This window comes from Pseudophryne corroboree, chromosome 3 (assembly GCF_028390025.1).
Source record: "Pseudophryne corroboree isolate aPseCor3 chromosome 3, aPseCor3.hap2, whole genome shotgun sequence".
Lineage (NCBI taxonomy): Eukaryota > Metazoa > Chordata > Amphibia > Anura > Myobatrachidae > Pseudophryne > Pseudophryne corroboree.
Window position 1 is genome coordinate 802,102,568 of NC_086446.1, and position 22,502 is coordinate 802,125,069.

Genomic DNA, 22,502 nt, shown 5'->3' on the forward strand with positions numbered 1-22,502 from the left:
TGATTATGGCTGTATCTGCATACGAAGTGCTACGTTACAGTGTCAGTAAAATGATATGCGGCATGCCTATATTCTGTGTGTGACTGCAGCTGTATCTGCATACAGAATGCTATGTTACAGTGTCAGTAATATGATATGTGGCATGCCTATATTCTGTGTGTGATTATGGCTGTATCTGCATACGAAGTGCTACGTTACAGTGTCAGTAAAATGATATGCGGCATGCCTATATTCTGTGTGTGACTGCAGCTGTATCTGCATACAGAATGCTATGTTACAGTGTCAGTAATATGATATGCGGCATGCCTATATTCTGTGTGTGACTATGGCTGTATCTGCATACGAAGTGCTACTTTACAGTGTCAGTATAATGATATGCGGTAAGCCTATATTCTGTGTGTGACTGCAGCTGTATCTGCATACAGAATGCTATGTTACAGTGTCAGTAATATGATATGTGGCATGCCTATATTCTGTGTGTAACTATGGCTGTATCTGCATACGAAGTGCTGCTTTACAGTGTCAGTATAATGATATGCGGTAAGCCTATATTCTGTGTGTGACTGCAGCTGTATACAAAGTACTACGTTACAGTGTCAGTGAAATAATATGCGGCATGCCAATATTATGTGTTATGACACAGCGACTGTGTCTACAAACGAAAAGCTACTCCACAGTGTTTTCCTAGAAAACACTGTAATGTAGCATGTCGTATGCAGATACAGGCGCGGTCGCACATAGAATATTGGCATGCCACATTTGAAACAGCAGAGTCTGCTTTTTGCATCTTATTCGCACAGTGACAGTCAAAAAACAACGCCCGACGCTAACAGAGTTGTGCGGGACCTGTCAGCTCACTCACACCAGGCATCTCCCGCTGCAAGATGTGTGAGGACACATCTGTCCTCTTCACTCCCTGTAGAAATGTACTTAAATGAAGAGGTGCACTGTAGAAAAAGCTTCAATATCACACCCTCCTGCCGCTTTATCACCCCCTACCCCATTCAATAAATGAAACCTTTCCATTTTTCTCCTAAAACAATGCACCGCTTGCCCTGATTTATGGCATAAGTGAATCAGGCACCAAACCGGAAGACAAAGAATGTCTAATCTTGTGGCTCCACACAGCAAGCATAAATCTCCACCTCTTTATCCCATTTCAGTAATTTTGCTGAGCAAAGTAAAGTCTGTTCATATTTGTACTGCTCACTGGTGCATCTACTCCATACTTAAACTACACTCATCAGCTGGTGCATCTTCTCCATACTCCGACCACCCTCATCAGCTGGTGCATCTACTCCATACTCCGACCACCCTCATCAGCTGGTGCATCTACTCCATACTTAGACTACCCTCATCAGCTGGTACATCTTCTCCATACTTAAACTACCCTCATCAGCTGGTGCATCTACTCCATACTTAAACTACCCTCATCAGCTGGTGCATCTACTCCATACTCCGACCACCCTCATCAGCTGGTGCATCTACTCCATACTCCGACCACCCTCATCAGCTGGTGCATCTACTCCATACTCCGACCACCCTCATCAGCTGGTGCATCTACTCCATACTTAGACTACCCTCATCAGCTGGTGCATCTACTCCATACTTAAACTACCCTCATCAGCTGGTGCATCTACTCCATACTTAAACTACCCTCATCAGCTGGTGCATCTACTCCATACTTAGACCACCCTCATCAGCTGGTGCATCTACTCCATACTCAGACCACCCTCATCAGCTGGTGCATCTACTCCATACTCAGACCACCCTCATCAGCTGGTGCATCTACTCCATACTCCGACCACCCTCATCAGCTGGTGCATCTACTCCATACTCAGACCACCCTCATCAGCTGGTGCATCTACTCCATACTCCGACCACCCTCATCAGCTGGTGCATCTGCTCCATACTCAGACCACCCTCATCAGCTGGTGCATCTACTCCATACTTAAACTACCCTCATCAGCTGGTGCATCTACTCCATACTCAGACCACCCTCATCAGCTGGTGCATCTACTCCATACTCCGACCACCCTCATCAGCTGGTGCATCTACTCCATACTTAAACTACCCTCATCAGCTGGTGCATCTACTCCATACTCAGACCACCCTCATCAGCTGGTGCATCTACTCCATACTTAAACTACCCTCATCAGCTGGTGCATCTACTCCATACTTAAACTACCCTCATCAGCTGGTGCATCTTCTCCATACTCCGACCACCCTCATCAGCTGGTGCATCTACTCCATACTCCGACCACCCTCATCAGCTGGTGCATCTACTCCATACTCAGACCACCCTCATCAGCTGGTGCATCTACTCCATACTTAAACTACCCTCATCAGCTGGTGCATCTACTCCATACTCAGACCACCCTCATCAGCTGGTGCATCTACTCCATACTTAAACTACCCTCATCAGCTGGTGCATCTACTCCATACTTAAACTACCCTCATCAGCTGGTGCATCTTCTCCATACTCCGACCACCCTCATCAGCTGGTGCATCTACTCCATACTCAGACCACCCTCATCAGCTGGTGCATCTACTCCATACTTAAACTACCCTCATCAGCTGGTGCATCTTCTCCATACTCCGACCACCCTCATCAGCTGGTGCATCTACTCCATACTCAGACCACCCTCATCAGCTGGTGCATCTACTCCATACTTAGACTACCCTCATCAGCTGGTGCATCTACTCCATACTTAGACTACCCTCATCAGCTGGTGCATCTACTCCATACTCGGACCACCCTCATCAGCTGGTGCATCTACTCCATACTCAGACCACCCTCATCAGCTGGTGCATCTACTCCATACTCAGACCACCCTCATCAGCTGGTGCATCTACTCCATACTCAGACCACCCTCATCAGCTGGTGCATCTACTCCATACTTAAACTACCCTCATCAGCTGGTGCATCTACTCCATACTTAAACTACCCTCATCAGCTGGTGCATCTTCTCCATACTCCGACCACCCTCATCAGCTGGTGCATCTACTCCATACTCCGACCACCCTCATCAGCTGGTGCATCTACTCCATACTTAGACTACCCTCATCAGCTGGTGCATCTACTCCATACTTAGACTACCCTCATCAGCTGGTGCATCTACTCCATACTTAGACTACCCTCATCAGCTGGTGCATCTACTCCATACTCGGACCACCCTCATCAGCTGGTGCATCTACTCCATACTCAGACCACCCTCATCAGCTGGTGCATCTACTCCATACTCAGACCACCCTCATCAGCTGGTGCATCTACTCCATACTCAGACCATCTGCTGGTGCATCTACTCCATACTCAGACTACCCTCATCAACTGGTGCATCTACTCCATACCCAGACCACCCTCATCAGCTGGTGCATCTACTCCATACTCAGACCACCCTCATCAGCTGGTGCATCTACTCCATACTCAGACCACCCTCAGCAGTTCTTTCATCGGTGGAGCAAATGCTGCTATGCTGCGACACATGGAAATTTAGGCATGCTAACGCAAATGTACGCTAATTGCGCTTGGTAAACGAGGGCCACTGTGCTAAAATAACAATTTTGAAAGTATTTTCGAAGGCTTACAACTGCTGAAACCTGTGTTCTAGTTTAAATGAGCTCAGTTATACGATGTCACCTCTCCACCTCCCATCTCCAACAGAAAATAACTTTTTGCCCTAATTATGGAGTTGCAGATCTGTCTTCTGCAGGCCCCTGGTGCACGCCTGGCTACTTATTGCTTAATTGACATAGAGAATGAATCAGGAGATAATTAGATTAATTGCTTTGTTGTTCCGGGGATCTGGTTTTGATTCTGTTCTGTGCTCTGTGACATTATTAGCTGATGGTAGCTTTGTCTTCCTCCATCTATCGATACCTGACGAATCCTCCCTAGATGTGCGGTGGAATGAGGATAGAGGCACGCCCAGCTGCAGCAGAAGTTTCTGTACTAAGACCTGGAGAGAGATAAAGTACCAATCAGCTAATGATTTCAAACACCGCCTGTAATGTGGCAGTTACGAGTTGATTGGCTTGTACTTTAGCGCTCTCCACGGCTTAGGGCCTAAGTCAGACCTGATCGTAGATGTGTGAAAAAACGCACATCTACGATCCAAATCTCTGACATGCGGGGGGACGCCTTGCTCAGGGTAAGACCGCCCTGCATGCCTGGTCCTGCACCCCCCCCCCCCCCAGCAAATATGTGAAAACATTGCACGGTGGCGATACTTTCGTACCTGCTAAGTAGCTCTCTGCCTACGCAGACTGGCTGTGCAGACAGGCAGCTACTCACCATGTTTAGGGACGCAGTGGCTGCGTGTGACATCACGCGGCGGCTGCGTGTGACATCCTGCGTTGTCCGGACCGCACCCCCAAATGCCTACGCAACACCGCCGACACGCCCCGCGACCATCTCTGCCTGTCAATCAGGCAGAGGGGATCGCACAAGTGAGATGCCGTCTTTTCAGCCTGCATACGTTGCCGCTGCAGCGACCAGGTCTGAATCAGGCCCCTAGTGCATAAACCTCCAAATCTGGCTTTGGAATTTTGTCATTTTGCAGAGGTTTGATGTTCCGGCAATGAGTTCTGCTCTAGAGTTTCTGAATACAGCTAAAATAATAACTTGCAATTTACTGTCCTGCACGGTGTGGTTGGGGTGGAGCTGGGACCACTTAGGGTCCTGTTTATCATAGAAAAGTTGCAGGATTTCCTCTGAAAATACCTGTTTTCTGCTAATTTAAAGTGTCCCCTGAATGTGTCTACAGGGAAGCCGCGTTCCCTGCAACCTAGCCCCGCTAGCAAACACCATCTTCACATGGCATTAGCTATTGTAGTCTATGGGCTAATTACAGTAACATTTACCAGGAGATCCCTCGGTGGCAATGGGTGCTCAGGCACGTGTGGTCTGCTGACGACACGCTACCACCACACGGACAAGAGAGTAAAGGGGTCGCATTACTTTTACACGTTGCTGGCTTTCAATGGGAGCCTCTGTGGATGTGTTTAACGTTACACCCGGGCGAGCCATGATAAGAAATTATAATGATCGGGCCCAAAAACCTGAAAATGAAAAGATTTGTCCTTGAGGGCGGAATGCAGTTCTGTGCGATGTGCCGATGGGCATCGATGCTGTACGCACATTGGGGCAGATGTATTAAGCCTGGGGAAGGGATAAAGAAGTGATTAACGCAAGGTGATAACGCACCAGACAATCATTAAGGATTTGAAAAATGACAGTTGGGAGCTGATTGGCTGGTGCATTATCACCTTGCACTTATCACTGATTTATCACTTCTCCAGGCTTAATACACCTGCACCATAATGACCAGCTACGGTAGTGTCAGCATTGCAAGTCTTCCCTCGCATCCCATAGAGGCCGAGGCTGGCGGACGCGACATGCTTCCCGGAATGGCGCATCACGTTGGTGTCCTGGGAACTGAATTCCCTCCCACAAGGTCAGATGTGCCAGTGCAATGTGCAACAATTGGCAGGCAAATGCGTAAAGGATTGACTATGCTGCTCATTTACACGCAGTATGCACACGCGTGTAACACGGATTGCTTACATTGTATCAGGGAAGAAGAAGAAGGAGAAGTAGAAGGAGAAGGAGAAGGAGAAGAAGAAGAAGGAGAAGAAGAAGAAGAAGAAGAAGAAGAAGAAGGAGAAGAAGAAGCAGAAGAAGAAGAAGGAGAAGGAGAAGAAGAATGAGGAGAATAATAAGATTTTACTTACCGATAAATCTATTTCTCATAGTCCGTAGTGGATGCTGGGGACTCCGTCAGGACCATGGGGAATAGCGGCTCCGCAGGAGACAGGGCACAAAAGCAAGCTTTTAGGATCACATGGTGTGTACTGGCTCCTCCCCCTATGACCCTCCTCCAAGCCTCAGTTAGGTACTGTGCCCGGACGAGCGTACACAATAAGGAAGGATCTTGAATCCCGGGTAAGACTCATACCAGCCACACCAATCACACCGTACAACTTGTGATTTTAACCCAGTTAACAGTATGATAACAATGAAGTAGCCTCTAAAAAAGATGGCTCACAACAATAATAACCCGATTTTTTTGTAACAATAACTATGTACAAGTAATGCAGACAATCCGCACTTGGGATGGGCGCCCAGCATCCACTACGGACTATGAGAAATAGATTTATCGGTAAGTAAAATCTTATTTTCTCTAACGTCCTAGTGGATGCTGGGGACTCCGTCAGGACCATGGGGATTATACCAAAGCTCCCAAACGGGCGGGAGAGTGCGGATGACTCTGCAGCACCGAATGAGAGAACTCCAGGTCCTCCTCAGCCAGGGTATCAAATTTGTAGAATTTAGCAAACGTGTTTGCCCCTGACCAAGTAGCTGCTCGGCAAAGTTGTAAAGCCGAGACCCCTCGGGCAGCCGCCCAAGATGAGCCCACCTTCCTTGTGGAATGGGCATTTACAGATTTTGGCTGTGGCAGGCCTGCCACAGAATGTGCAAGCTGAATTGTACTACAAATCCAACGAGCAATAGTCTGCTTAAAGCAGGAGCACCCAGCTTTTTGGGTGCCTACAATATAAACAGCAAGTCAGACTTTCTGACTCCAGCCGTCCTGGAATTATATATATATATATATATATATATATATATTTTCAGGGCCCTGACAACGTCTAGCAACTTGGAGTCCTCCAAGTCCCTAGTAGCCGCAGGCACCACAATAGGTTGTTTCAGGTGAAACGCTGACACCACCTTAGGAAGAAACTGGGGACGAGTCCGCAGTTCTGCCCTGTCCGAATGGAAAATCAGATATGGGCTTTTGTAAGACAAAGCCGCCAATTTTGACAATCGCCTGGCCGAGGCCAGGGCCAACAGCATGGTCACTTTCCATGTGAGATATTTCAAATCCACAGATTTGAGTGGTTCAAACCAATATGATTTGAGGAATCCCAACACTACGTTGAGATCCCACGGTGCCACTGGAGGCACACAAGGTCTGTATATGCAATACTCCCTTGACAAACGTCTGGACTTCAGGAACTGAAGCCAATTCTTTCTGGAAGAAAATCTATAGGGCCGAAACTTGAACCTTAATGGACACCAATTTTAGGCTCATAGACACTCCTGTTTGCAGGAAGTGCAGAAAACGACCTAGTTGAAATTTTTTCGTGGGGCCTTCCTGGCCTCACCCACGCAACATATTTTTACCACATGTGGTGATAACGTTGTGCGGTCACCTCCTTCCTGGCTTTGACCAGGGTAGGTATGACCTCTTCCGGAATGCCTTTTCCCTTAGGATCCGGCGTTCAAACCGCCATGCCGTCAAACGCAGTCGCGGTAAGTCTTGGAACAGACAAGGTCCCTGCTGGAGCAGGTCCTTTCTTAAAGGCCGATGCCACGGTTCCTCTTGGAACAGACATGGTACTTGCTGAAAGCAAATCCCTTCTTAGCTCCCGAGGCCATTAGTCCTCTGTGAGCATCTCTTGAAGTTCCGGTTACCAAGTCCCTCTTGGCCAATCCGGAGCCACGAGTATAGTTCTTACTCCTCTATGTCTTATAATTCTCAATACCTTGGTTATGAGAAGCAGAGGAGGGAACACATACACCGACTGTTACACCCACGGTGTTACCAGGACGTCCACAGCTATCGCCTGAAGGTCTCGTGACCTGGCGCAATACCTGTCCCATTTTTTGTTCGGGCGGGACGCCATCATGTCCACCTTTGGTCTTTCCCAACGGTTCACAATCATGCGGAAAACTTCCCGATGAAGTTCCCACTCTCCCGGGTGGAGGTCGTGCCTGCTGAGGAAGTCTGCTTCCCAGTCGTCCACTCCCGGAATGAACACTGCTGACAGTGCTATCACATGATTTTCCGCCTAGCGAAAAATCCTTGCAGTTTTGCCACTGCCCTCCTGCTTCTTGTGCCGCCCTTTCTGTTTACGTGGGCGACTGCCGTGATGTTATCCCACTGGATCAATACCGGCTGACCTTGAAGCAGAGGTCTTGCTAAGCTTAGAGCATTATAAATTTGCTCTTAGCTCCAGTATATTTATGTGGAGAGAATTCTCCAGACTTGATCACACTCCTTGTGTGACTGCTCCCCAGCCTCTCAGGCTGGCCTCCGTGGTCACGAGCATCCAATCCTGAATGCCGAATCTGCGGCCCTCTAGAAGATGAGCACTCTGTAATCACCACAGGAGAGACACCCTTGTCCTTGGATATAGGGTTATCCGCTGATGCATCTGAAGATGCGATCCGGACCATTTGTCCAGCAGATCCCACTGAAGAGTTCTTGCGTGAAATCTGCCGAATGGAAGCGCTTCGTAATAAGCCACCATTTTTACCAGGACTCTTGTGCAATGATGCACTGACACTTTTCCTGGTTTTAGGAGGATCCCGATTAGCTCGGATAACTCCCTGGCTTTCTCCTCTGGGAGAAACACCTTTTCCTGGACTGTGTCCAGAATCATCCCTAGGACCAGCAGACGTGTCGTCGGAACAACTGCGGTTTTGGAATATTTAGAATCCACCCGTGCTGTCGTAGAACTACTTGAGATAGTGCTACTCCGACCTCCAACTGTTCTCTGGACCTTGTTCTTATCAGGAGGTCGTCCATTTTCTTTGAAGACGAATCCTCCTTTCGGTCATTACCTTGGTAAGGACCCGGGGTGCCTTGGACAATCCAACGGCATCGTCTTGAAACTGATAGTGACAGTTCTGTACCACGAACCTGAGGTACCCTTGGTGAGAAAAGGCAAATTTTGGGACATGGAGGTAAGCATCCCTGATGTCCCGGGACACCATATAGTCCCCTTGTTCTTTGCTATCACTGCTCTGAGTGACTCCATCTGGATTTGAACCCTTGTAAGTGTTCAAATTTTTCAGATTTAGAATAGGTCTCACCTAGCCTTCAGTACCACCATATAGTGTGGAGTAATACCCCTTTCCTTGTTGTCGGAGGGGTAATTTTATTATCACCTGCTGGGAATACAGCTTGTGAATTGTTTTCAATACTGCCTCCCTGTCGGAGGAAGACATTGGTACAGCAGACTACAGGAACCTGCGAGGGGGGAAACCTCTCGACATTCCAATCTGTACCCCTTGGATACTACTTGTAGGATCCAGGGGTCCTGTACGGTCCCAGCGTCATGCTGAGAACTTGGTAGAAGCGGTGGAGGGCTTCTGTTCCTGGGAATGGGCTGCCTGCTGCAGTCTTCTTCCCTTTCCTCTATCCCTGGGCAGATATGACTCTTATAGGGACGAAAGGACTGAGGCTGAAAAGACGGTGTCTTTTTCTGCAGAGATGTGACTTAGGGTAAAAAACGGTGGATTTTCCAGCAGTTGCCCTGGCCACCAGGTCCCATGGACCGACCACAAATAACTCCTCCCCTTTATACGGCAATACATCTTTGTGCCGTTTGGAATCTGCATCACCTGACCACTGTCGTGTCCATAAACATCTTCTTGCAGATATGGACATCGCATTTACTCTTGATGCCAGAGTGCAAATATCCCTCTGCGCATCTCGCATATATAGAAATGCATCCTTTAAATGCTCTATAGTCAATAAAATACTGTCCCTGTCAAAGGTATCAATATTTTTAGTCAGGGAATCCGACCAAGCCACCTCAGCTCTGCACATCCAGGCTGAGGCGATCGCTGGTCGCAGTATAACACCAGCATGTGTGTGTATACTTTTTAGGATATTTTTCAGCCTCCTATCAGCTGGCTCCTTAAGTACGGCCCTATCCGTAGATGGTACCGCTACTTGTTCTGATAAGCGTGTGAGCGCCTTATCCACCCTGAGGGGTGTTTCCCACCGCGCCTTAACTTCTGGCGGGAAAGGGTATACCGCCAATAATTTTCTATCGGGGGAAACCCACGCATCATCACACACTTCATTTAATTTATCTGATTCAGGAAAAACTACAGGTAGTTTTTTCACCTCACACATAATACCCTTTTTTGTGGTACTTGGAGTATCAGAAATATGTAACACCTCCTTCATTGCCCTTAACGTGTGGCCCTAAAAGAAAATACGTTTGTTTCTTCACCGTCGACACTGAAATCAGTGTCCGTGTCTGGGTCTGTGTCGACCGACTGAGGTAAATGGGCATTTTACAGCCCCTGACGGTGTTTGAGACGCCTGGACAGATACTAATTTGTTCGCCGGCCCTCTCATGTCGTCAACCGGCTTGCAGCGTGTTGACATTGTCACGTAATTTCCATAAATAAGCCATCCATTCCGGTGTCGACTCCCTAGAGAGTGACATCACCATACAGGCAATTTGCTCCGCCTCCTCACCAATATTTTCCTCATACATGTCGACACACACGTACCGACATACAGCACACACATAGGGAATGCTCTGATAGAGGACAGGACCCACAGAGGGAGAGTTTGCCAGCACACACCAAAACGCTATAATTATCCAGGGACAACCTTTATATAAGTGTTCCTCCCTTATAGCATTTTAATATATATACATATCGCCAAAGCAGTGCCCCCCCTCTCTGTTTTAACCCTGTTTCTGTAGTGCAGTGCAGGGGAGAGCATGGGAGCCTTCCCACCAGCCTTTCTGTGAGGGAAAATGGCGCTGTGTGCTGAGGAGAATAGGCCCCGCCCCCTTTTCGGCGGGCTTCTTCTCCGGAGTTTTAGATATCTGGCAGGGGTTAAATACATCCATATAGCCTCAAGGGCTATATGTGATGTATTTTTCGCCATACAGGTATTATACATTGCTGCCCAGGGTGCCCCCCTCCAGCGCCCTGCACCCTCCGTGACCGCTGTGTGAAGTGTGCTGACAACAATGGCGCACAGCTGCAGTGCTGTGCGCTACCTGATGAAGACTGAGAGTCTTCTGCCGCCTGGTTCCGGACCTCTTCATCTTCAGCGTCTGCAAGGGGGGTCGGCGGCGCGGCTCCGGGACGAACCCCAGGGCGAGCCCTGTGTTCCGACTCCCTCTGGAGCTATGTCCAGTAGCCTAAGAATCCAATCCATCCTGCACGCAGGTGAGTTGAAAATCTCTCCCCTAAGTCCCTCGATGCAGTGAGCCTGTTGCCAGCAGGACTCACTGAAAATAAAGAACCTAAAAACTTTTTCTAAGTAACTCTTTAAGAGAGCCACCTAGATTGCACCCTTCTCGGCCGGGCACAAAAACCTAACTGAGGCTTGGAGGAGGGTCACAGGGGGAGGAGCCAGTACACACCATGTGATCCTAAAAGCTTGCTTTTGTGCCCTGTCTCCTGCGGAGCCGCTATTCCCCATGGTCCCGACGGAGTCCCCAGCATCCACTAGGACGTTAGAGAAAAGAAGAATAAGAAGAAGAAGAAGAATGAGGAGAAGGAGAAGAAGAAGAAGAAGAAGAAGAATAAGAAGAAGGAGAAGAGGAAGGAGAAGGAGAAGGAGGAGAAGGAGGAGAAGAAGAAGAAGAAGAAGAAGAAGAAGAAGAAGAAGAAGAAGAAGAAGAAGAAGAAGAAGAAGAAGAAGAAGAAGAAGAAGAAGAAGAAGAAGAAGAAGAAGAAGAAGAAGATTATGTGTATATTTGTATTGAGCTGTTACTTCACTCATTGGTGCATCAGTTATTTGTGATGAATAGTTTTCAGGCTGGTGCACAAACATTACGTACAGACCCCTCCCTGACAGCTCCTGAGAGCAGAGCAGGTTGTACGGTTCCATCATCTGCCCCCTGACATAACACAGGTGCCCTATCTCCTGGTGCAGGTTGAGGGGAGGGCTGTGCTGACCCTGGACGTCATGTGTAAGTGTGCAGTGCCATCATCAGAAGACAATGCAGCTGTGACGTGCCTACAGAATCAGGCACCTGGATGGACAACATGCTTTCCTAGGCTTGGGGTCTTAGGCCTAGATTTACAACTGGAGTTCTACAGCCCTAACCCAGGAACAAGAAATAGAACCCAGGGGGCAGAATACAGAGCCCAGAGGCAGAATACAGAGCCCAAAGGCAGAATACTGAGCCCAGAGGCAGAATAAAGAGCCCAGAGGCAGAATACAGAGCCCAGAGGCCTAATACGGAGCCCGGAGGCAGAATACGGAGCCCGGAGTCAGAATACAGAGCCCGGAGGCAGAATCTGGAGACCAGAGGCAGAATACGGAGCCCAGAGGCAGAATACGGAGCCAGAATACGGAGCCCGGAGGCAGAATACGGAGCACAGAGGCAGAATACGGAGCCCAGAGGCAGAATACGGAGCCCAGAGGCAAAATACGGAGCACAGAGGCAGAATATGCAGCCCAGGGGCAGAATACGGAGCCCAGAAGCAAAATACGGAGCCCAGAGGCAGAATACGGAGCCCAGAGGCAGAATACAAAGGCCAGAGGCAGAATACGGAGCACAGAGGCAGAATACGGAGCCCAGAGGCAGAACACAAAGGCCAGAGGCAAAATACAGAGCACAGAGGCAGAATACGGAGCACAGAGGCAGAATATGCAGCCCAGGGGCAGAATACATATATCTGTGTGTGAATCCCCCAAGCAGGATAAATACATATAGCTATCTGATGATCATCTGTTACTTGGTAGCACCAGCAGCTTCTCCCTCTGGAACCCGGAGAGAAGGAGGGAACACAGGAGACATTGACACAACATGACATTTCAATTATCCTAATCTAGAGAAAATATATGCAAGCAATCAGGCGCTGGGAACGGCTGATCCCCGTAGCCTGACGCGCGCACAAGGGATCTGTCAGCCATATGCAGACATGTTTTCATTTACGTGGCAGAATCAATAAAACACATCACTATTCCAGCATCTGCTAAATATAAGGAAGACGGAGCTACAGCGAGGTCCTAAACTAGGGTATTATATGCACTAGGCGCCTGCGCACTGGCTGCTGCGGAGGACTCATTCCTGGACGCAATATATAAGCGCTGCGGATAGTGTACGCCAGACACAGGCCACGCTCGCTAGCGTCACACATGGGCCTATGTTGGGAACCATATATTTTATTTCTCACAAATGCAATAGATATTAGGCATCAATAAACCTGCCAGGTCCTGGGTAATAAAGCAGAAACGGGTGAAACGCGCGCACAAAGTCATATATGTAACCCCTAAATCACCATCAGCGGAACGTTCACAAACAGCCAATCACCGGTGGTTCATCCTCCACTATTTGTACTTGTCTCATGTGCAGCAACAAAGAAGCCAGGAAATCCTCATCTTCCGATGGAGATCCTCGGTGCTGGCACGCCTCTGTTTTGGGAAACGAAGGTCATCACCGCCCTCCAAACAGCAGCAGACAGCCAGTCACTGACAGCGTGCTGCCTCTCTACATCCGACGTCACAGACCCATACCGCACATGTACCAAACACCGGTACACTGCGGCACGTGCCTCACCTCCAACCACATGTGAACTGGGCCCGGTGTCATTATAATGCAGACTGTCTTAATACCTAATGATATAACAACATACAGCTGGAGCCATCTTCATCTTGGCCTTTAATAGGATAAATTGAGCCAGGACAGTCAGACTTAATCCCCTGCTGTATTGTTCTCTGTATTGTATTGCAGCTGAGAACAATAGATGAAGGGTTTATGCTAATAAACCATGGTGCACCTAGGTGCAGCAGAGAAGCTAAGATAAACGAGGCTCCATCTGTACTACAGTATTTATATATACAATGAATGAAGATTCACAAGATAATTCTACACTAGGAGAAAAGATGAGAACAATCTTCAGTATATATGCACCAGCGGAAGGACAGGCACAGAGGTCTCACCACAGCGCAGAATAACGTGACAGCGGCCCAGCTGTACGTACAGGGTGTAAGTAACCCCGCTAAATGCAGAATAGACACAGCACGGATTGTCAGAATACGTCTCTGCTCCTCTGCAAAATGCCATCTCTAGGAATTTCCACCATAACTTCTGCTTTCATCTATTTATGCGTCAAGCAAACAGTTCACTCAGCAACAATAATCACAGCATGTGTACAACATAATACATGTGAGAAGCTTGCTCTCTATGATATATAGATGAAACACTCCATATAACCGTCTGAGTGACAGATTACCCAAAGTACCTGGCTGGGTTCCAGAGCAAAGAGTGGGGTTCTAGAGCTTACAGTGGAGTTTTACAGCGCTTATCATGGTATCTAGATCTTGTAGATGGGTTATAGAGATGCACATGTTGGGGTCTCTGGGGCACATAGTGGGGTTCTAGAGCTCACAGTGGAGTTTTACAGGGCTTATCATGGTATCTAGATCTTGTAGATGGGTTATAGAGATGCACATGTTGGGGTCTCTGGGGCACATAGTGGGGTTCTAGAGCTCACAGTGGAGTTTTACAGGGCTTATCATGGTATCTAGATCTTGTAGATGGTATAGAGATGCACATGTTGGGGTCTCTTGGGCACATAGTGGGGTTCTAGAGCTCACAGTGGAGTGTTACAGCGCTTATCATAGTATCTAGAGCTTGTAGATGGTATAGAGATGCACACGTTGGGGTCTCTGGGGCACACAGTGGGGTTCTAGAGCTCACAGTGGAGTGTTACAGCGATTATCATGGTTTCTAGAGCTTGTAGATGGGTTATAGAGATGCACATGTTGGGGTCTCTGGAGCACATAGTGGGGTTTCTAGAGCTTGCAGTTGGGTTATACAGCTCATAGTGGGGTTCTAGACTATATATATGCAGTAATTACTCCTGGTAGTGAAGGGAATATATCTGTTATATACACTGCACCCCAGATTTGGAAGAGAAGATGATATTTGTGACTTACCTGCAGATGTAATTTGCCTTACAGGATTCCTGCATATTCAGACAGTTCTGCTTCTCCTTATCCTCAGAAGAGCACACGGGGACGATAGTCTGGCGCCGGCGATCGAAGCAGGCCTTGTCCTTACAAGAACAGAACAGCAACCCGTAGCTGTGTCTGGCCGGGACCTTGTCGAAGAACTGGCGCAGAGCTTTGTGGCATTTCCGCCGGTTGCAGATCTCGTTGGAGATTCTGGTGGTGCAGGTATTTATGTAGGCCGAGCGGTACTTCTTACACGTGTCGTCCAGATTACAGGCCTTCGCTGCGTCTAGACAGTAGATCACCTTTGAGATCATCGGCTCTGCGGAAACAGAACAACCACGGTTATTCTCTGCGGTAGCTGGAATGGACTGTGATCCGGGGGATACTTCTCCAATATGTAACATATGTACATTGCGGAGGGTAATATTTGGACCCACAATGTGGTATATGTTAGTACGGTAACACAATACAAAGCTGCCAGACATTATACGTTATATAATGTATTCCTGATACATGGGAACAGCAGAGAAGGGGATGGAAGAGACTTGGGGCCTAATTCAGACCTGATCGCAGCAGCAAAATTGTTCTCTAAAGGGCAAAACCATGTGCACTGCAGGTGGGGCAGATGTAACATGTGCAGAGAGAGTTAGATTTGGACGGGTTATTTTGTTTCTGTGCAGGGTAAATACTGCCTGCTTTATTTTTACACTGCAATTTAGATTGCAGATTGAACTCTCTCTGCACATGTTACATCTGCCCCCCCCCCCCCCCCCCCCCCCCCCCCCCCCCCCCCCCCCCCCCCCCCCCCCCCCCCCCCCCCCCCCCCCCCCCCCCCCCCCCCCCCCCCCCCCCACCTGCACTGCACATGGTTTTACCCATTAGAGAACATTTTTGCTGCTGCAATCAGATCTGAATAGGCCCTTGGACCCTGCTCATTTCCATAACCACCAGTACTTCATAAAATACACATATGTCACGGGCAGAAAAGGGGTCACTTCTGTCACAGCTGCCAGGACCCCATGGGCCCGCGGCTGGTGATCTGGTGCCTCCACCCAGGAGACTCGTCATACTGTTTCCGTTGCTCCGGAGCACTACAACTCCCATTATGTCACATACAGTATTTCCTCAATCTGATCCCAACATGCGTTTTGCATCTTTAATACTTTTCTTGAATAAATATCAACTTTAACAGCCCAGAACATAAATATGAACAGGGAGAGACGGCATCTAAGAGCCAGAACACAGGACAATACTGAAACATAGGGACATTTCCTGGGACAAAACTAGACAATATATGTATCCCGAGTCCTGCACCTAGTATAAAGGAGGTGCAATGTCCAGCAGCTATAATATATACAATGAGTACAGGTAATACAATGAGCAGTAAATGAATGTATGAAGAAGAGAGGTGGTTCTCATCTCCGCCCCGCCCCGCCCTGCCCCGCCCTGTGTAGTGAACGGGTCCCGCATCCACCTGGGAAACCGTTCACACTGTCACTGACCCGGTATTCAACCCTGGAATTCTCCATGGCCCCTTTCACATGGCACAGTGACCCGCGTCGACACAGAAATATAGTGTGTCGATACCGGGTTATTTGTGCGATGTGAAAGAGGTACAAGGCCACAGCACACAGTCTGAGAACCGTTGGAATAGGTTGTAGAATAAACAGTAAAGTAACATGGGGGGTAATTCAGATCTGATAGCTGGGCTGCGTATTCTGATGCCCTGCGATCAGGTAGTCGCCGCCTACAGGGGGGCGGAGAATTCGCTGTGCAGGTGTCGGATGTGTAGCAGTTTGTGCAGTCTCTGCTCAGCCCAGGATTTACTCTTCCCGTGCGATTGTTTCCTGCTGATGTCAGACACCCTCCCTCCAAACGCCTGGTCCCGCCTGTGTTTTTCCGGACACTCCTGTAAAATGGTCAGTTGCCACCCACAAACGCCCTCTTCCTGTCAATCACTGTGCGAACGCCTGTGCGATCGGATTTTTCACACCATCCCGTCGCAGGGCGCCGATCCCCGTAGCAGCGGTCCGTCATGCCGGCACAGTACGGCTCAGACACATGTGCAGTTCAGATCTGAATTACCCCCATAGATAGAACACAAGTGAAACTGTGCAACTATACAGTGTATAGAATAAGAACAGAATCAGCAATTGCATGCAAGAAGAAAGGATAGGACAAGTGGTACTGTGCATCTCTATCTATCTATCTATCTATCTATCTATCTATCTATCTATCTATCTATCTATCTATCTATCTATCCCATATCTTTCTCTATCTATCGATCTATCTATCTATCTATCTATCTATCTATCTATCTATCTATCTATCTATCTATCTATCTATCTATCTATCTATCTATCTATCTTATCTATACCATATCTCTATCTATCTATCTATCTATCTATCTATCTATCTATCTATCTATCTATCTATCTATCTATCTATCTATCTATCTATCTATCTATCTATCTATCCCATCTATCTATCTATCTATCTATCTATCTATCTATCTATCTATCTATCTATCTATCTATCTATCTATCTATCTATCTATCTATCCCATCTATCTATCTATCTATCTATCTATCTATCTATCTATCTATCTATCTATCTATCTATCTATCTATCTATCTATCTATCCATCCACCCACCCATCTACCGTATCTATCATCTATCCCATATCTCTCTCTATCTATCTATCTATCTATCTATCTATCTATCTATCTATCTATCTGTCTGTCTGTCTGTCTGTCTGTCTGTCTGTCTGTCTGTCTATCCATCCATCCATCTACCGTATCTATCTACCGTATCTATCTATCTATCTATCTATCTATCTATCTATCTATCTATCTATCTATCTATCTATCTATCTATCTATCTATCTGTCCATCTACCGTATCTATCCATCTACCGTATCTATCTATCTATCTATCTATCTATCTATCTATCTATCCATCCATCCATTTACCGTCTATCTATCTATCTATCTATCTATCTATCTATCTATCTATCTATCTATCTATCTATCTATCTATCTATCTATCTACAGTATCTATCCATCTGTCTGTCTATCTATCTATCTATCTATCTATCTATCTATCTATCTATCTATCTATCTATCTATCTATCTATCTATCTATCTATCAATCTATCTATCTACAGTATCTATCCATCTGTCTGTCTGTCTGTCTATCTACCGTATCTATCTATCTATCTATCTATCTATCTATCTATCTATCTATCTATCTATCTATCTATCTACCGTATCAATCTACCGTATCTACCGTATCTATCTATCTATCTATCTATCTATCTATCTATCTATCTATCTATCTATCTATCTATCTATCTATCTATCTATCTATCTATCTATCGAGAAAGAGGAGTGAGTGAGTGAGAGGAGTGAGTGAGTGATAGGAGAGAGTGAGTGAGTGAGAGGAGTGAGTGAGAGAGACGAGAGAGTGAGTGAGTGAGAGGAGTGAGTGAGAGGAGTGAGTGAGTGAGTGAGTGGAGAGAGTGAATAAGATTAGATCTTAGTAACAGCATTTAACAAAAGGATAGGAGAAGTGGTACTGTGCAGCTTTATATAGAGGGAATAAGATCAGATCTTAATAATTGGATGTAACATACAGTAGATAGTACTGTGCAGTTATACATGTATATAGAATAAGGACAGATCTTGGTAATAGCATATAACATAATAAGACACGGGAAGTGATACTGTGCAGTTATACATGTATGTAGAATAAGGACAGATCTTGGTAATAGCATATAACATAATAAGACACGGGAAGTGATACTGTGCAGTTATACATGTATGTAGAATAAGGACAGATCTTGGTAATAGCATATAACATAAGACACGGGAAGTGATACTGTGCAGATAACGGTCAGTGACAAATCCTTTGGCAGGAAGAGGAAATGTTTTCTTTTTGTGTATAATGTGTTATTTGTATTGTGGACACTTTGAGGATCATTAACAATTATACATAGGAGAAGACACACAACAGTGTATGGATGTATGAATGTCCGTCGGCCAAAGATCAGGATGTTTTTCGGCTGTCACACAAAAGCTTTGCGTCAGATGTACGTCCGGTGCGCAGATGTGTATACACAATAGCCCTCATTCCGAGTTGTTCGCTCGCAAGCTGCTTTTAGCAGCTTTGCACACGCTAAGCCGCCGCCTACTGGGAGTGAATCTTCGCTTATCAAAATTGCGAACGAAAGATTAGCAGAATTGCGAATAGACACTTCTTAGCAGTTTCTGAGTAGCTCCACACTTACTCGGCATCTGCGATCAGTTCAGTGAGTTTCGTTCCTGGTTTGACGTCACAAACACACCCAGCGTTCGGCCAGACACTCCTCCATTTCTCCAGCCACTCCCGCGTTTTTCCAGGAACGGCAGCGTTTTTTCGCACACACCCATAAAACGGCCAGTTTCCGCCCAGAAACACCCACTTCCTGTCAATCACACTCCGATCACCAGAACGAAGAAAAAACCTCGTAATGCCGTGAGTAAAATACCTAACTGCATAGCAAATTTACTTGGCGCAGTCGCACTGCGGACATTGCGCATGCGCATTAGCGACTAATCGCTCCGTTGCGACAAAAAAATAACGAGCGAACAACTCGGAATGACCCCCAATATACAGCAGACATGAGACTATACAGTGATACAATCACATTACACAATATAATATAACGCAGCGTCATACGCACAAGGGAGAATATTGTCTGACAGTGTTATTAATACATCTGAATGTCGGGTTTCCAATAAAAAATGTAATTAAATACAAACACAAATACAAATTAAATTTAATTTAATTAAACACAAACATCTGTTGTTCTCTCCTCAAAAAATCAAGTGGGAATCTTCTCTCCTGCCGCAGCCCAAATGCAAATGTCAATGAAGTAATGCGAATGAATGGCTGCAGCGCTAAAGTGCTATCCGCTGAAGGGGGCCAATCAGAAGTGGCCAGATGGCGCTGCTGATCTTTACATAAGCCCCTCATTACCCGCTAATCCCAATGAGTGAGTCTGGGGGTGCGTACACCTCAAACTGCGCACATGTAGGTGAACGCGCTCTCGCTGTATACGGCCTATGCTGAGGAAGGGGGAGAGAATGGTCAGTGTAGGGATGTGTGTGTTTTGGTGGCCAGAGTTCAGCACGCGTTTATACTCTACGGAAGGCCTGTGCTCTCCGGTCAGCTCGTGAGGTGTTGCGCCCTCTGTACCAAGCCGTGCTCCATGAGCGACATCGCCTAGTGTGTCCCCCTCTTGGCGTGGGCCACCCGTTGTGGGCATACACTAGCGATATCGCACAGTGACGTCTTGCCACGGCCAGGCCGCGCATGCAGCTTTCGACGATGAGTTCGAATTGAGCTGCCCAGGCGACAGCGAGCCTCATTAACGAGGCGTGTGGCCGCGCATTGTTTATTGCATACACACTGGGCAATATAGTAAACGATATCGCTCAGGAAGGGTTAAAATGAGCACCGTTGTTTACAACAATATATTGACTAGTGTGTACGGGACTATACGCTGTGTCTGCCTTCTCTCTATTGTCTTCCCCCTGTTCAATGTCGCTCAGAGTGTGCAGTGCAGAGCAGAAGAGTGTGCAGTGCAGAGACACAGGAGTATCAGGTGTCATGAGCTACGAACTGTGCTTTCCGAACAGAGGAGACTGAGATACGAGGGGGGGGGGGGGGGGGGGGGGACTGTAAATGACCCAGGAATCCCTGTTCCCCCCTCATACACAGCAAGCTAGATTAATGTGTCTGGGTCCTGTGTAACCTGTTAACTGATGAGAGCATTTGGGACTGGAGAAAGACACACAGAGTCCTCCTGAGTCCTGTCCCAGTGTGTAAGTAATACAGATGCTACTGCTATTCATGTGACAAGATAAAGTATTGATGTTATTTTACTCTGTGTATATTAACGTAGTGTAAGTTGTCTTTGTTCCACTACAAGGAAACTTTAAAAAATTGTTGTCTCTCAATTAGGTGGAGCTATAAACAGCACCCAGGCATCATGAAACTATCAGTTTACATCTAATATACATCCCCCCCCCCCACCCCCGGAGCACAATATGGGCAGCCAGGAAGATTAGCGGGTGCAGTACTGACAAGACGCTGAGGGCCAGAGGAGTGGGGATGGGCCCCCTGTCTTTAGTGCCCCAGGCAGGACGAACTACATGTCCCAGCATCCACAGCATGTCAGAGATGCGAACAAGCTTTATTTAACTGTAACAAAATATTGCAGTTAAAGCTGATATGGTTAATAAGGGAGAACTATAACGTTTTACCAGTGTTCCCAGCACCAGCTACTGCATTACACGGCGCCACCGACCCCTCCCCAGGTGAGTGACAGGTACAGGGTGACAGTGTTATGTCCTTAGTGCAGAGATCCAGGTTGAAGGATTGACGAGAGAAGGTCTGAGGGGCATATACAGTATATGGGGTGTTCTGGGAGTATATGGTGGGGGGATCTGAGCGCTGTTGAGGGGTATCTGAGACCTGGTGGGGGGTATCTGAGAGTATATGGGGGGAATCTGAGAGCAGATGGGGGGATCTGAGAGCAGGTGGGGGGAATCTGAGACCTGGTGGGGGGATCTGACAGCAGGTGGGAGGAATCTGAGACCTGGTGGGGGGATCTGAGAGCAGGTGGGGGGAATCTGAGAGCTGGTAGGGGGATCTGAGCGCTGGTGGGGGGTATCTGAGAGCAGGTGGGGGGGATCTGAGAGCAGGTGGGGGGGATCTGAGAGCATATGGGGGGATCTGAGAGCAGGAGGGGGGAATCTGAGAGCTGGTGGGGGGATCTGAGCACTGGTGGGGGGGATCTGAGAGCAGGTGGGGGGATCTGAGAGTATATGGAGGGATCTGAGAGCAGGTGGGGGGATCTGAGAGTATATGGAGGGATCTGAGAGCAGGTGGGGGGAATATGAGAGCTGGTGGGGGGATCTGAGAGCTGGTGGGGGGACCTGAGAGCAGGTGAGGGGATCTGAGTGGGGAGATCTGCGAGCAGGTGGGGGGTTCTGAGAGCTGGTGGGGGGATCTGAGAGCTGGTGGGGGGGGGGGGTCTGAGAGCAGGTGGGGGGATCTGAGAGCTGGTGGGGGGATCTGAGTGGGGGGGTCTGAGAGCAGGTGGGGGGATCTGAGAGCAGGTGGGGGGATCTGAGAGCTGGTGGGGGGATCTAAGAGCATGTGGGGGGATCTGAGAGCTGGTGGGGGGATCTGAGTGGGGGGGTCTGAGAGCAGGTGGGGGGATCTGAGAGCAGGTGGGGGGATCTGAGAGCTGGTGGGGGGATCTGAGTGGGGGGATCTGAGAGCAGGTGGGGGGATCTGAGAGCTGGTGGAGGGATCTGAGTGGGGGGATCTGAGAGCTGGTGGGGGGATCTGAGAGCTGGTGGGGGGATCTGAGACCAGGTGGGGGGATCTAAGAGCTGGTGGGGGGATCTGAGAGCTGGTGGGGGGATCTAAGAGCAGGTGGGGGGATCTGAGAGCAGGTGGGGGGATCTGAGAGCAGGTGGGGGGATCTGAGTGGGGGGATCTGAGAGTTGGTGGGGGGATCTGAGAGCTGGTGGGGGAACTGAGAGCAGGTGGGGGGGGGGTCTGAGAGCAGGTGGTGGGATCTGAGTGGGGGGATCTGAAAGCAGGTGGGGGTATCTGAGAGCAGGTGGGGGGGATCTGAGAGCAGGTGGGGGGATCTGAGTGGGGGGATCTGAGAGCTGGTGGGGGAACTGAGAGCAGGTGGTGGGATCTGAGT

General features: G+C 48.1%; 1 protein-coding gene across 1 annotated transcript in view; it reads right to left on the minus strand.

The window, feature by feature from the left end:
* GFRA1 (GDNF family receptor alpha 1) overlaps positions 1 to 22,502 on the minus strand; it is a 252,908-nt gene that overhangs the window by 86,954 nt on the left and 143,452 nt on the right. The window contains exon 4 of the mRNA XM_063962687.1: positions 14,718 to 15,054. Within this exon, the coding sequence (XP_063818757.1) occupies positions 14,718 to 15,054 (337 nt within the window). The remainder of the gene's footprint in view (positions 1 to 14,717; positions 15,055 to 22,502) is intronic.